The sequence below is a fragment of the Oryctolagus cuniculus genome, chromosome X (assembly GCF_964237555.1).
Source record: "Oryctolagus cuniculus chromosome X, mOryCun1.1, whole genome shotgun sequence".
Lineage (NCBI taxonomy): Eukaryota > Metazoa > Chordata > Mammalia > Lagomorpha > Leporidae > Oryctolagus > Oryctolagus cuniculus.
This window is the reverse complement of record NC_091453.1, coordinates 33,554,376-33,568,674: the sequence shown is the minus strand read 5'-3', so window position 1 is coordinate 33,568,674 and position 14,299 is coordinate 33,554,376. Positions and strand designations below refer to the sequence as shown.

At 47.2% G+C, this 14,299-nt stretch overlaps 1 protein-coding gene across 24 annotated transcripts in view; it reads left to right on the top strand.

Annotated features, from left to right (window-relative positions):
* LOC100353466 (zinc finger protein 182) overlaps window positions 1-14,299 on the top strand; it is a 46,114-nt gene that overhangs the window by 3,029 nt on the left and 28,786 nt on the right. For 8 of the 24 annotated variants that reach the window (XM_070066999.1, XM_070066998.1, XM_070066997.1 and 5 more), the window contains exon 3: window positions 2,736-2,807. The exons of the other annotated variants lie outside the window; for them this stretch is intronic. In XM_070066999.1, coding sequence (XP_069923100.1) covers window positions 2,743-2,807 — 65 coding nt within the window. In that variant the 5' untranslated portion in view covers window positions 2,736-2,742. The remainder of the gene's footprint in view (window positions 1-2,735; window positions 2,808-14,299) is intronic. 24 annotated transcript variants of the gene reach the window in all.

Genomic DNA, 14,299 nt, shown 5'->3' with positions numbered 1-14,299 from the left:
CGGCTCAAGTAGTTGGGTCCCTGCCATCCATGTGGGAGACCCACATTGAGTTCTGTGCTCCTGACTTTGGCCTAGTCCAGCTCTGGCTATTATGGGTATTCAGGAAGTCAACCAGTAAATAGAAGATCTCTGCCTCTCCCTCTCTTCTTTTCCTCCATTCAAAGAAATAAAAATTAATAAAAATTTTAAAGAAAGTAATCTCAATGGATTCATACAGCATGTAGCTTTTAGATTCTGGATTCTTTTTTTTTTCATTCTGCACAGTTCCCTGGAGATTAAACCCAGTTGTATATGATAACAGGTTCTTTTAAAAACAAAACAAAAAGATTGGGGTGGCACCGTGGCGCAGCAGGTAAAGCTGCCATCTGCAGCACGGGCATCCCATATGGGTGCTGGTTCGAGTCCTGATTGTTCTACTTCTGATCCAGCTCCCTGCTAATGTGCCTGGGAAAGCAGCAGACAATGGCCCAAGTGCTTGGACCCCTGCATCCATGTGGGAAACTTGGAAGAAGCTCCTGGCTTTGGCATGGCCGTTGCGGCCATTTAATGAGTGAACCAGCAGATGGAAGATCGATACCCCCCTCCCCTAATTCTGGCTTACAGCAAATAAAATAAATCTTTAAAATAAATTTATTTATTTGAAAGGCAGAGTGACAGGGAGAGACACAGAGGGATTTTCCATCTCTGGTTCACTCCCCAAATGACCACAATTGCCAGGTCTGAGTCAGGCCCAAACCAGGAACCTGGAACTCCATTCCGGTCTCCCACATGGGTGGCCGGGGCACAAGCACTTGGGCCGCCTTCTTCAGGTTTTCCACGCACATTAGCAGGGAGCTGGATCAGAAGTGGAGTAGCTAGGACTTGAACCAGTGCTCATGGGATGCTGGTGTTGCAGGTGGTAAGTTAACTTACTGCACCACAACGCAGGCCCCAGAAAATCCAAAATTTGAAACACTCTGAAATCCAAAACTTCTTGTGTGGAGTGGTGGCATTTGTGAGTTGAAAAAAAATCCAGGTTTTGAATTTTCAGATTGGGGTACTCAACCTGTAGTGAGTTTTGAGATTTCTTTTATATATTCTTTTTTTTTTTTTTTTAAGATTGATTGATTTGAAAGTCAAAGTTACACAGACAGAGAAGGAGAGGCAGAGAGAGAGAGGTCTTCCATCTGATGGTTCACTACCCAACTGGCTGCAACAGTCGGAGCTGTGCGAATCCGAAGCCAGGAGCCAGGAGCTTCTTTCAGGTCTCCCACAGTGGTGCAGGGGCCCAAGGACTTGGGCCATCTTCTACTGTTTTCCCAGGCCATAGCAGAGAGCTGGATCAGAAGTGGAGCAGCCGGGACTCAAACTGGCACACGTATGGGATGCCTGCACTGCAGGCAGCGGCTTTACCCGCTACGCCACAGCGCTGGCCCCCATATATTCTTAATACAAGTCCTTTTTGGATACATGATTTGTAAATATTTTCTCCAAATGTTTTATCTGTCCTTTTTTCTCTTAACAGTGTTGTTTACATCAGAGCAAAAATTTTTAATTTTTAAATGTCCTATTTATAAATCATTTACTTTATGGACTCGTGCTTTTGGTGTCATGTCTAAGAACTCTGCCTCATCACCCTAGGCCATGAAGATTTTTTTTAAATTTTTTTTTTATTTTTTGACAGGCAGAGTGGACAGTGAGAGAGAGACAGAGAGAAAGGTCTTCCTTTGCCGTTGGTTCACCCTCCAATGGCCGCCATGACCGGTGTGCTGCGGCCGGCGCGCTGCGCTGATCTGAAGCCAGGAGCCAGGTGCTTCTCTTGGTCTCCCATGGGGTGCAGGGCCCAAGCACCTGGGCCATCCTCCACTGCACTCCCTGGCCACAGCAGAGAGCTGGCCTGGAAGAGGGGCAACCAGGACAGAATCCGGCGCCCCGACCGGGACTAGAACCCGGTGTGCCGCTGCTGCAAGGCGGAGGATTAGCCTAGTGAGCCGTGGCGCCGGCCAGTTTTTTTTATTCCGTAATTTTTGTAGTTTCCAGTTTTACGTTTAGATCTGTGACCCATTTTGCATTAATTTTTATATAAGGTGTAAGGATTAGGTCAGGATTCGTTATTTTGCATATAGATTTCTAATTGTTCTAATTGTTGAAAGGCCCATGTTTCTTCTGTTGAACTGCTTTTGTAACTTCATAAAAAATCAGTTGGCCATATTTGTGGGGTCTGTTTTTGGACCCTGTTTGTTTGTTTATTTATTTATTTATTTATATGAAAGGCAGACTGACAAGAGATGGCAGAGACAGATCTTTCATCTGTTGGTTCACATCCCAAATACCCGCAATAGCTGGGGCTGGGCCAAGCTGAAGCCAGGAGCCTGGAACTCCATCTGGGTCTTCCATGCGAATGGCAGGGGCCCAAGTACTTGAGCCATCATCTGCTGCTTCCCCGGGTGTGCACTAGTAGAAACCTGAAGTCAGAAAAGCAGAGCTGGGACTCGAACCCAGGCACTGCAGTATAGGATGTGGGTTGATTCACATGCAGTTGTAAAAAAGAATATGTCCCAAGTGGCCTCTTTACTGCTGTGTCAAATGACTGCCCTTGTTTTTTTTAAAATGAATATTGACAAATCATAATTGTATGTATTTATGTATTACAAAGTGATGCTATATTGTATGTGTACTATCTAGAGTGGTTAGGCCATGCTAATTCGCATACCCATCACCTCAAATACTTATCATTCATTCCTCCTGTCTTACAGGAACTTAATGTCCTTTGACCAACATCCCCACATTCTCCAAACACCCCCCCTCCCCGCCGTCTCCAGCCTCTGGTAATCACCATTCTAATCTCTCACTTCTATGAGTTCAGTTGACCCCCTATTTTATTTTTATTAAAAATTAAATTATTAGAGAATGAGAGAGCAAGATAGTGAGAGGGGCAAGCTGGGGGGAGGTACACCCATCTCCAGCATTGGGGTAAAGGGAGGGACAAAGTTGGAAGCTGGGAGCCCAGTTCAGGTCTCCTGTGTCGGTGCCAGGAACCCCACTACCTGAGCCATCACTGCAGCCTCCCAGAGCATGCATTAGCAGGAAGCTGGAGTCAGGAGTTGGGGCCAGAAGCAACCTAGGCAGTCTGATGTGGGCTGCAGGTGTCCTAACTGGTGTCCTGGTTGCTAGGGTAAATGCCCACTCCTATTTTATTTTTCTACTTCTCTTTTTTTAGCAATTAAAAGCATCTGCGTAGGCCGGCGCCGCAGCTCACTAGGCTAATCCTCCGCCTTGCGGCGCCGGCACACCGGGTTCTAGTCCCGGTCGGGGCGCCAGATTCTGTCCCAGTTGCCCCTCTTCCAGGCCAGCTCTCTGCTGTGGCCAGGGAGTGCAGTGGAGGATGGCCCAGGTGCTTTTAAAAAAAGCATCTGCATTTTTATGGGGGAAAATACAGTGTTTCAACACATGTATACAGTGTAAACTGATCAAATTAGACAACTAGCTTTCTATTTCTTTGTCTTTTCTTTATGTTTGTAACCCTATATGGATTTCTTTTTTTCTTTTTTTTTTTTTTGACAGGCAGAGTGGACAGAGAGAGAGAGAGAGACAGAGAGAAAGGTCTTCCTTTGCCGTTGGTTCACCCTCCAATGGCCGCCGCGGGCAGCGCGCTGCGGCCGGCACACCGCGCTGATCCGATGGCAGGAGCCAAGAGCCAGGTGCTTTTCCTGGTCTCCCATGGGGTGCAGGGCCCAAGCACCTGGGCCATCCTCCACTGCACTCCCTGGCCACAGCAGAGGGCTGGCCTGGAAGAGGGGCATCGGGACAGAATCCGGCGCCCCGACCGGGACTAGAACCCGGTGTGCCGGCGCCGCTAGGTGGAGGATTAGCCTAGTGAGCCGCGGCGCCGGCCCCTATATGGATTTCTAATTCTTCTAGCTGCTGTTTTGTGGTTCTTCTGGTATTCAGAGGAGCCAGGAACTCCATCCGAGTCTCCCATGTGGGTGCAGAAGCCCAAGGTCTTGGGCCATCCTCTGCTGCTTTCCCAGGTGCATCAGCCAGGAGCTGGATTGGAAGCCGAGCAGCTGGGAATCAAACTTGATCCCATAAAGGATGCCAGTGCTGCAGGCGGCGGCTTTGCGTGCTATGCCATAGCAGTGGCTCCTAAATTAAAAATTTTATAAAGGAAGATACCACCGACTGGGTGGCTTAAACAGCAGAAGTTTATTTTCTCACAATTCTGGAAGCTTGAAGTCACAAGATCAAAGTGCCAGCAGGGGGGCTGGTGCTGTGGTGTAGCAGGTAAAGCCACTGCCTGCAGTGCAGGCATCCCTTATGGGCACCAGTTCGAGTCCTGGCTGTTCCACTTCAAATCCAGCTCTCTGCTATGACCTGGGAAAACAGTGGAAGATGGCCCAAGTCCTTGAGCTCCTGCACCTGCGTGGGAGACCTGGAAGAAGCTCCCGGCTTCAGATAGGTGCAGCTCCAGCCATTGTGGCCAATTGGTGAGTGAACCATCAGATGGAAGACCTCTCTCCCTCTCTCTCCTTCTGCCTCTTCTGCTTCTCCTTCTCTCTGCCGCTCCTTCTCTCTGTGTAACTCTGATTTTCAAGTAAATAAATAAATCTTTAAAAAAAAAAAAAGCAAAACAAAGTGCCAGCAGGGTGGTTTCTGGTGAGACCTACCTTTCTGGCTTGTTGGTGGCTGCCTTCTTGCTTTGTCCTTACATGGCCTTTCCTCTGTGCACACATGTGGGACAAAGAGGGAACGTTGATATCTCTTCCTCTTCTTACAAGAGGACATTAGACCTGAATTACTTTGTTAAAGGATCTCCCTCCAAATTCAGTCACCTTTGAGATCAAGGCTTTAACATAAGAATTAGGGGGACATAATTTGGTCTGTAAGGATGTGTTTTGTTAGATTTACATGTGCTTCATTTTTAAAAGATTTTATTTATTTGAGAGGCAGAGTTACAGGCAGAAGGAGAGAGAGAGAAAAACGTCTTCCATCTTCTGGTTCACTCCCCAAATGGCTGCAGTGGCCAGAGCTGGGTCGATCTAAAGCCAGGAGCCAGGAGCTTCCTCTAGGTGTCCCACACAGGTGCAGGGACCCAAGCACTTGGCCATCCTGTGCTGCTTTCCCAGGACATAAGCAGAGGGCTGGATTGGAAGAAGAGCAGCCAGGACACGAACCGGCACCCATATGGGTTGCCAGTGCCTTAGGCAGAGGATTAGCCCACTAAGCTACCACACCAGCCCCACGTGCCTCATTTATAAGGCTGTTATGAATGGCTTTGTTTTCAAAATTTAAGTTTCCAGTATTGATTGCCAGTATATGAGAATATTGCTAAATTCACATATTAGTCATGGAGCTTATTTTGTAGATTCCTTGGGATTTTCTGTGTAAACCAATTATATTGTTAATGAATTGACACAGATTTTTTTCCTTTCCAATCAATATGCCTCTTTCTGCTTTCTTTATTACTACATTGGCAAACGTTTCCATTAGAATGTTGAGCCTTTAGAATGGTGAGAGCCTTGTTTTGGTTCTTAGGGGCTTAAATATCCAGACTTTCACCTTTCAGTTTGATGTTCTCTCTAGATATTTTGTAGATGCCTTTCTAGGTTCAGAAATTTCTCATCTTTTTCTAGTTTCCTGAGAATTTTTATCATGAACAACTGTTGAATTTGTCAAATGCTTTTTTTTTGTATTAGCTGATAGGCTTAGATGGTAATTCTCTAGACTTGGTAGATTACATTGATTGAGTTTCAAGTATAGGAATAGCCTTGCATTCCTGAAATTAATCCTTTACTTGGTTATGGTATATTATTCTTTTGATATGTTTGTTGATTTGATTTGCTAATATTTTGGGGAGGACATTTGCTGTATTTATGAGGCATATGTCTTTAGTTTGCTTGTACTGCCTTTCATGTGTGGTTTTAGTATTAAGGTAACGGTTCATAAAATGAGTTTGAAAGTATTTCTTCTGTCTTTTGGGTGATAGTGTGTAGAATTGGTATCATTTCTTCACTATCCTGTACTTTCAATTTTCTTTTTGGAGGAGGCTTTTATCTCAAAATTCAATTTCTTTCTTAGTTCTAGAATTATTCATGTTATGTCTTTCATCTTGGGTGAGTTTGGGCAATTTGTAATTTTTGAAGGATTGATCCAGTTCATCTAAGTTGTTGAATTTATGTATGCAAAATTGTTTGCAGCATTCCATTATTGTTATTTTACTGTGTGTAGTTTCATTTCTTTTTTTAAAGATTTATTTATTTGAAAGAGTTACAGAGAGAAGGAGAGGCAGAGAGAGAGAGAGAGAGAGAGAGAGAGGGAGGGAGGGAGGGAGAGGTGTCTTCCATCTGATGGTTCACTCCCCAATTGGCCGCAACAGCCGGAGTTGTGCTGATCTGAAGCTGGGAGCCGGCAACTTCCTCCAGGTCTTCCCACACCCATACAGGGGCCCAAGGCCTTGGGCCATCTTCTACTGCTTTCCCAGGCCACAGCAGAGAGCTGGATCAGAAGTGGAGCAGCCAGGACTCAAACTGGCACCCATATGGGATGCCGGCACTGAAGGCAGCAGCTTTACCTGCTACATCACAGCACCGGCCCCAGTTTCATTTCTGATGTTGGTAACTTGTGTCTTCTCTTTCTGTTCCCTTTGTCAGTCTTGCTAAGGGTTTATCAATATTACTACCTTTTTCAAATAACCAACTTTGGGTTTCATTGATTTTTATTTTTATTTTTTTAATTTCATTGATTTCTTTTGAGATTTATTTATTTGAAAGGCAGTTAGGGGTTGGAACTGTGGTGTAGTGGGTAAAGCCGCTGCCTAAGTGCTGGCATCTCATATGGGCACCAGTTCGAGTCCCGGGTGCTTCACTTCTTTTTTTTTTTTTTTTTTTTTTGACAGGCAGAGTGGACAGTGAGAGAGAGAGAGACAGAGAGAAAGGTCTTCCTTTGCCGTTGGTTCACCCTCCAATGGCCGCCGCGGCCGGCGCGCTGCGGCCGGCGCACCGCGCTGATCCGATGGCAGGAGCCAGGAGCCAGGTGCTTTTTCCTGGTCTCCCATGGGGTGCAGGGCCCAAGCACCTGGGCCATCCTCCACTGCACTCCCTGGCCACAGCAGAGGGCTGGCCTGGAAGAGGGGCAACCGGGACAGAATCCGGCGCCCCGACCGGGACTAGAACCCGGTGTGCCGGCGCCGCTAGGTGGAGGATTAGCCTAGTGAGCCGCGGCGCCGGCCCGGGTGCTTCACTTCTAATCCAGCTCTCTGCCCAGCTCTCTGCTGTGGCCTGGGGAAGCAGTAGAAGATGGCCCAAGTCCTTGGGCCCCTGCACCCATGTGGGAGACCTGGAAGAAGCTCCTGGCTCCTGGCTTCGGATTGGCGCTGCTCTGGCTGTTGCGGCCATCTGGGGAGTGAACCAGCGGATGAAAGACCTCTCTCTCTCTCTGCCTCTCTGTAACTCTGCCTTCAAATAAATAAATAAATAAATCTTTTTTTTTTTAAAGCAAAGTTAAATGGAGTGATAGAGATCTTCCAGCCATGGGTTAACCCCCAAATGGCCTCAGTGGCTGGGGCTGGGCCAGGCAGAAGCCAGGAGTCTCGAACTTCATCTGGGTCTCCCACGTGGCTGCAGGGGCCCAGGCACTTGGGCCATCCTCCACTGCTTTCCCCGGGCACATTAGCAAGGAGCTGGATCGGAAATGGAGCAGCCTAGGCTTGAACGGGCACTCATGTGGGATGCTGGCATCCCTGGTGGTGGCTTAACCTACTGTACTACAATGCTGGCCCCAAACTCTGGTGCTCATTGACTTCTATTTTTTTAAAAGATTTGTTTATTTATTTGAAAGAGTTACACAGAAAGAGAGGCGGAGAGAGAGGTCTTCCATCCACTCGTTCACTCTCCAATTGGCTGCAACAGCCGGAGCTTGGCTGATCTGAAGTCAGGAGCTAGGAGCTTCTTCTGGGTCTCCCACGTGGGTGCAGAGGCCCAAGCACTTGGGTCCTCTTCCACTGCCTTCCCAGGCCTTAAGCAGAGAGCTAGATCAGAAGAGGAGCAGATGGGAGGCAAACCGTGGCCCATATGGGATGCCGGCACCCCAGGCGGAAGCTTAGTCCCCTGTGCTACGGTGCTGGCTCCCCTGCCTTGTATTTTAGTTGTCTTATGTTTTACATCTACATATGTTGAAACCCCTACTAGACAATGTTATAGTTTTCTTTTAAAGATTTATTTTATTTATTTGAAAGTTACAGAGAGAGAGGTAGAGAAAGAGAGAGAGGTCTTCCATCCACTGGTTCACTCCCCAGATGGCCGCCAACGGCTGGAGCTGTGCTGATCTGAAGCCAGGAGCCAGGAGCTTCTTCTGGGTCTCCCACGTGGGCGCAGGGGCCCAAGGACTTGGGCCATCTTCTGTTGCTTTCCCAGGCCATAGCAGAGAGCTGGATCGGAAGAGGAGCAGCCGGGACTAGAACTGGTGCCCATATGAGATGCTGGTGCTTCAGGCCAGGGCTTTAACTTGCTGTGCCACAGTGCTGGCCCCATAGTTTTCTTTTTTTAACAAAAGATTTATTTATTTATTGGAAACTCAGAGTGAGATGGACACACACACACACAGATATTGATCTTCCCTCTGCTGATTTACTTCCCAAATGCCCACAATAGCTGGAAGTAGGCCATGCCACCAGGAGCCAGGAAGTCCATGTGGGTCTCCCACATAAGTGGTAGGGATCCAAGTACTTGGGCCATCATTGGCCTCCCAGGAGCATTAACAAAGAAGCTAGATCAGAAGTGCCGAGTTGTAGGGACTTTCACCAGGCACTCAGATATGGGATGTGGGCACCCCATACATTAGCTTAACCTCCTGCAACAGAGTGCCTGCCTCAGTGTTAAAATTTTCATTTCAAACTGTCATGCATATTTTAAAGAACTTAAGAGGAAGGGCAGGTGGTGTGGTGTCGTGGATTAAGCTGCCACTTGCCATGCCAGCATCCCATATCAGAGCACTGGTTTTAAGTCCCAGCTACTCTACTTTTGATCCAGCTCCCTGCTAATTTGCCTGTAAAGGCAGTGGAACATTGTCCAAGTGCTTGGATCCTTGCCACCCACATGGGAGACTTTGATGGAGCTCCTGGCTTCTGTCTGGCCTAGCCCTAGCTGTTGTGACCATTTTCTTTCTCTCTCTCCATCACTGTGTCTTTCAAATAAATTTTTCTATTTGCTTCTGAAGGGTTTATTTTTTTAACTTTTATTTAATAAATATAAATTTCCAAAGTACAACTTTTGGATTATAGTGGCTTTTTCCTCCCATAACCTCCCTTCCACCCACAACCATCCCATCTCCCACTCCCTCTCCCATCCCATTCTTCATTAAGATTCATTTCCAATTCTCTTTATATATAGAAGATGAATTTAAGTATATACTAAGTAAAGATTTCAACAGTTTGCACCGACACAGAAACACAAAGTATAAAGTACTGTTTGAGTACTAATTATACCGTTAATTTACATAGTACAACACATTAAGGACAGAGATCCTACATGGGGAATAAGTGCACAGTGATTCCCATTGTTGATTTAACAATTGACACTTATTTATGACATCAGTAATCACCCGAGGCTCTTGTCATGAGCTGCCAAGGCTACGGAAGCCTTTTAAGTTCACAAACTCCGACCTTATTTAGACAAGGCCATAGTCAAAGTGGAAGTTCTCTCCTCCCTTCAGAGAAAGGTACTTCCTTTGATGGCCCATTCTTTCCGCTGGGCTCTCAGTCACAGAGATCTTTCATTTAGGTCATTTTTTTTTTTTTGCTAGAGTATCTTGGCTTTCCATGCCTGAAATACTCTCATGGTTTTTTTTAGCCCGATCCGAATGCCTTAAGGGCTGATTCTGAGGCCAGAGTGCTGTTTAGGGCATCTGCCATTCTATGAGTCTGCTGTGTATCCTGTTTCCCATGTTGGATCGTTCTCTCCTTTTTAATTCTATCAGTTATTATTAACAGACACTAGTCTTATTTATGTGACCCCTGATCGGTGACAACTAACTGAGCACCTAAAAGGAAACCTGTAGAAGTGAAATGGACACTATGAGAAACAATGACTTGATTAGCCCTTGTTCTGACTATTGAAGAAGAACTTATTCCTTTTAGTATTTTTTGTTCTACTTAATACCATTGGTTGAACTCTTTAATTAACACACAATTATTCTTTGGTGTTTAAATTTAACTGAAAAGTGATCCCTGTTAAATATAAGAGTAGGAATAAGAGAGGGAGGGGATGTACAGTTCGGCACATACTCACTCGGACTTACTCCTAATGGTAGAGCTAGAAACGTGCCAGGGGATTCCAAATCAATCCCAACAAGGTGGCATGTACCAATGCCATCTCAATAGTCAAAGTGATCAGTTTCAGTTCATAATCGATCATAATGATAAGACTAAGTGTCAAAGGGGTTAAATAAATATTTTTAAAGATTTATATATTTATATGAAAGAGTTACAGAGAAGGACAGACAGAGACAGAGATCAGTCTTCCATCTACTGGTTTGCTCCTCAAATAGCTGCAATGGATGGGGCTGGAGCAGGCGACAGCCAGGAGCTGCTTTTGGATCTCCCATGTGGGTGCAAGAGCCCAAGTACTTCGGCCATATTCTGCTGCTTTCCCAGGTGCATTAAAAGGGAGCCGAATCTGAAGTGGAGCAGTCGGGACTCAAACTGGCACCCACTTAAGATGCCAGCATCACAGGCAGAGGTTTAACCTTCTATGCCACAGTGTTGAACCCCAAATAAATCTTTTAAAAAAGAACTCGAGAAAGATAATCTGTTTACCCAAGTTTTTACCATTTCTGATAGTCTTCCTTAATTGTTGATGATTCAGATTTCTTTTTGCTATCAGTTGCCTGTTATTTCAGAACAAGTCTGCCAGCAGCACATTCTTAGTCTTCTTTCATTGACAGTCTATTTTATCTTCATGACTGAAGGAAATTTTCACTGCATATAGATTTCCTGGTGGAGTGTTCTTTTCTTTTGGCACTTTGATAATATTCCACTTCTTTCTGAACTCCACGGTTTCTGATTAGAAATCCAATCATCGCAATAGTTGTCCCCTCAATAAGGAAGGTGGTGGTTTCCCTTAGTCCTCAGCTTTCAGCAGTCTGGACCTCTTGAACCTATAGAGTAATTTCTTTAGCCAAATTTGAGAAGTCGTCAGAAATGAATTATTTTAATATTTCTTCTGTGCTACCCTCTTTCTCCTCTCCTTCTGAAACGCTGATAGCATGGATTTTGGATGTTTTGATATTGTCCCACAGATCCAGAAGCTCTCTTTTCTTTTCAATGTTTTTTTTAAAAATATTTTTCAGATTGATAATTTCTATTGATTACCTTTATGTTTACTTACTTTTGTCCATTGTCTATTGTGCTATTGAGTCCATCCAGTGGTTTATTTTAGTCCTTGTCTTTTTCAGTTTTAGACTTTTCATTTGGTTTTTCTTTATAACTTCTGTTTCTTTGGCGACTCTTTCTGTTTTTCTGTTGATTTTCAGAGGGTTTGCCCTTCTTGTGGTGTTTTCGTGATAGCTGCTTTAAAGACCTCCTCAAATAATTCCAACACCTATGGCACCTTGGTGTTAGTGTCTTTTCTCATGTGAATCGACATTTTACTAGTTGTTTGTGTACCATAAACTTATAGATAGTGCTCTGGATATTTTGAGTATGATGTTATGAGATTCTGGGTTTTGTTTAAATCCATTGGAAAATGTTGCCATTTTTTGTTTGTCATAGACAATTGGCCCTGTGGAGTTCAGGCTGAAAATTCTAATCAAACTTTCTATGTCTATGGTTTCTATGTCAGTTTAATTTCCAAACCTTTATGGTGCCATTTGGACCTCCCTCTCCCTCCCCTTCCTCTCCCTCCCCTTCCTCTTTCTCTTCTCCTCCCATTTCCCTACCTTCTCCCTCTCCTCCTCCCTCTCCCTCTCCCCCCATCCCCCTTCCTCTCCTCCTCCCCCTCCCTTTCCCTATCCCTCTTCCCCTTCGTCTCCCCCCCCTTCCCGCTCCCTCTCCTTCTCTTCCCTCTCCTCCTCTTTCCTCTTGTGCCTCTCCTCCTCCTCCTCCCTTCCTTCCCTCCTCCCCCTCTCTCCTCCTTCTCTCCTCCTCTCCCCCTTCCCTCTTCCCGTCCTTCTCCTCCCTACTCCTCCCTTCTCCCTCTCTCTCCCCACAACTCTTCCCCTCCTTCTCCTCCCTCTTCCCCTCCTCCCTGTCCCCCTCCCTCCTCTCCCTCTCCTTCCTCTCCTCTCCTCCCTCTCCCTCTCGCCCTCCCCTCCCCCTCTCCTCTCCTCCTCCCCCTTTCTCTGTCCTTTTCCCTCCCCTCCCCCACCTCCTCCCCTCCCCTCCCTCTCCCCCTCCTCCTACCCTCCCTCTCCCTCTCCTTATCACCCTCCCTCTTCTCTCTCTCCCCCTTCCCCCCTCCCTCCCTCTCTTCTTCCCTCTTCCCTCTCCCCCTTCTGTTCCCTCTCCCCCTCACTTTCTGTTCCCTCTCCCCCTTCCACTCCCTCTTCCCTTCCCTCTCCTCCCTCTCCCCACTTCCTCCCTTCTCTCCCTCCCTCCCTCTCCTCTTCCCTCTCCTCCCTCTCCCCTTCCCTTCCTCTCCCCTCCCTCTTCCTCCTCCTCCCTCTTGCCCTCCTTCTCCCTCTTCCCTCCCTGTCCTCCCTCCCACCCTTCTGCCTTCCCCCTCCTCTTCCCTCTCCCCCTCCTCTTCCCTCTCCCCCTCCTCTTCCCTCTCCCCCTCCTCTTCCCTCTCCCCCTCCTCTTCCCTCTCCCCCTCCTCTTCCCTCCCCCTCCCTCTCCCCGTCCTCTCCTCCCTCTCCCCCTTTCCTCCACCTCTCCTCTCACTCCTCCCCTCCCCCCTCTTTCCTTTCCCCCTCCTTTTCCTCCCTCTCCCCTCCCTCTCCCTCTCCCTTTCCCCCTCCCCCTCCCTCTCCCCCTCCCCCTCCCTCTCCCCCTCCCCTTCCCTCTCCCACTCCTCCTCCCTCTCCTCCCTCTCCTCCTCCATCTCCTCCCCCTCTCTTTCCTCTCCACTTCCCTCTCCTCCCTTCCCCCTCCCTCTCTTCCCCCTCCCCTTCCCTTTCCCCCTCCTCCTCCTTCTCCTCCCCCCTCCTCCTCCCCCCTCCTCTCCTTCCTCTTCCCCTCCCCCTCTCCCTTTCCTCCCTCTCGCTCTTCTCTGTCCCCTCCTCTCCTCCCTCTTCCCCTGCTCCTCCCTCTCCTCTCTCCTCCCTCTCCTCCCTCTCCCCCTCCCCTCCCTCCCCTCCCTCTCCTCCCTCTACCCCCTCTACCCCCTTCCTCCCTTTCTCCCTCCCCCCTCCTCCCCTTCCTTCTCCTCCCTCTTCCCTCTCTCCCCCTCTTCTCCTCTTCTCTCTCTCTCTCTCTCTCTCTCTCTGTGTGTGTGTGTGTGTGTGTGTGTGTGTGAGAGAGAGAGAGAGAGAGAGAGACACACACACACACACACACCCCAACTAATTCTTCAGCCATTCTGAGATGTAGGCCGTGGTCCATCCCTTACTTCAGTTCTCAAATTATTTGCTTTTCTGTTTAGGATTAGATCTACACATTCACAGCTTAAAGATAAGCCCAGGAGTTGACCTATGATTTTGTGGAGTTCTTTTCCTGAACTCTTCCCCTCCATAATTTCTTTTCTACTTTTGATTTCCTTTCAGTACTGCCTATTCCCTCCCTTTTACAGACAAATGGGACTTAACTTAGGCTGCTGTGTTGTACTTTCCCCAGCTGTGTCCATGGATAGGAACAAGTGGCAGATTAACAGAGAAAAGAATGAAATTCCCACCCTCTTAGAAGCATAGTGCCTCCAAAAAGAGAGGAAGATTCTCTTCCCTCTGGATTTATTTTTTTTAAATTATCTTATTTGAGGAGGGTGAGGAGAAAGAAAGAAAGAGAGACTAAGAAATTTCATCCTCTGGCCCATTCCCCAAATGCCGACATTGACTGAGGCTGGGGCAGGCGAAAGCCTGAAGCTGGAAGCTTAATCCAAGTCTGCCATGTGAGTGATGGGGACTGAAGTACCTGAGCTGTCACATGCTACCTCCCAGGGTGTGCGTTAGCAGGAAGCTGGAATTTGGAGCAGAGCTGGAACTTGAATCCAGGTACTCCAATATGGGATGTGGGCATCCCAACTGGAGTCTTAACTAGTAGGCCGAATACCTTCCCTCTGGCTTTTGGGTGACAATTGGGCTCCACTTCTGTTCTTGTTTTTGCTATTACTGCTGCTGGATTTTCTGCTGTCTGGGATATTCTCTCAAGACATAACTGCAAAATGGGGGCCAA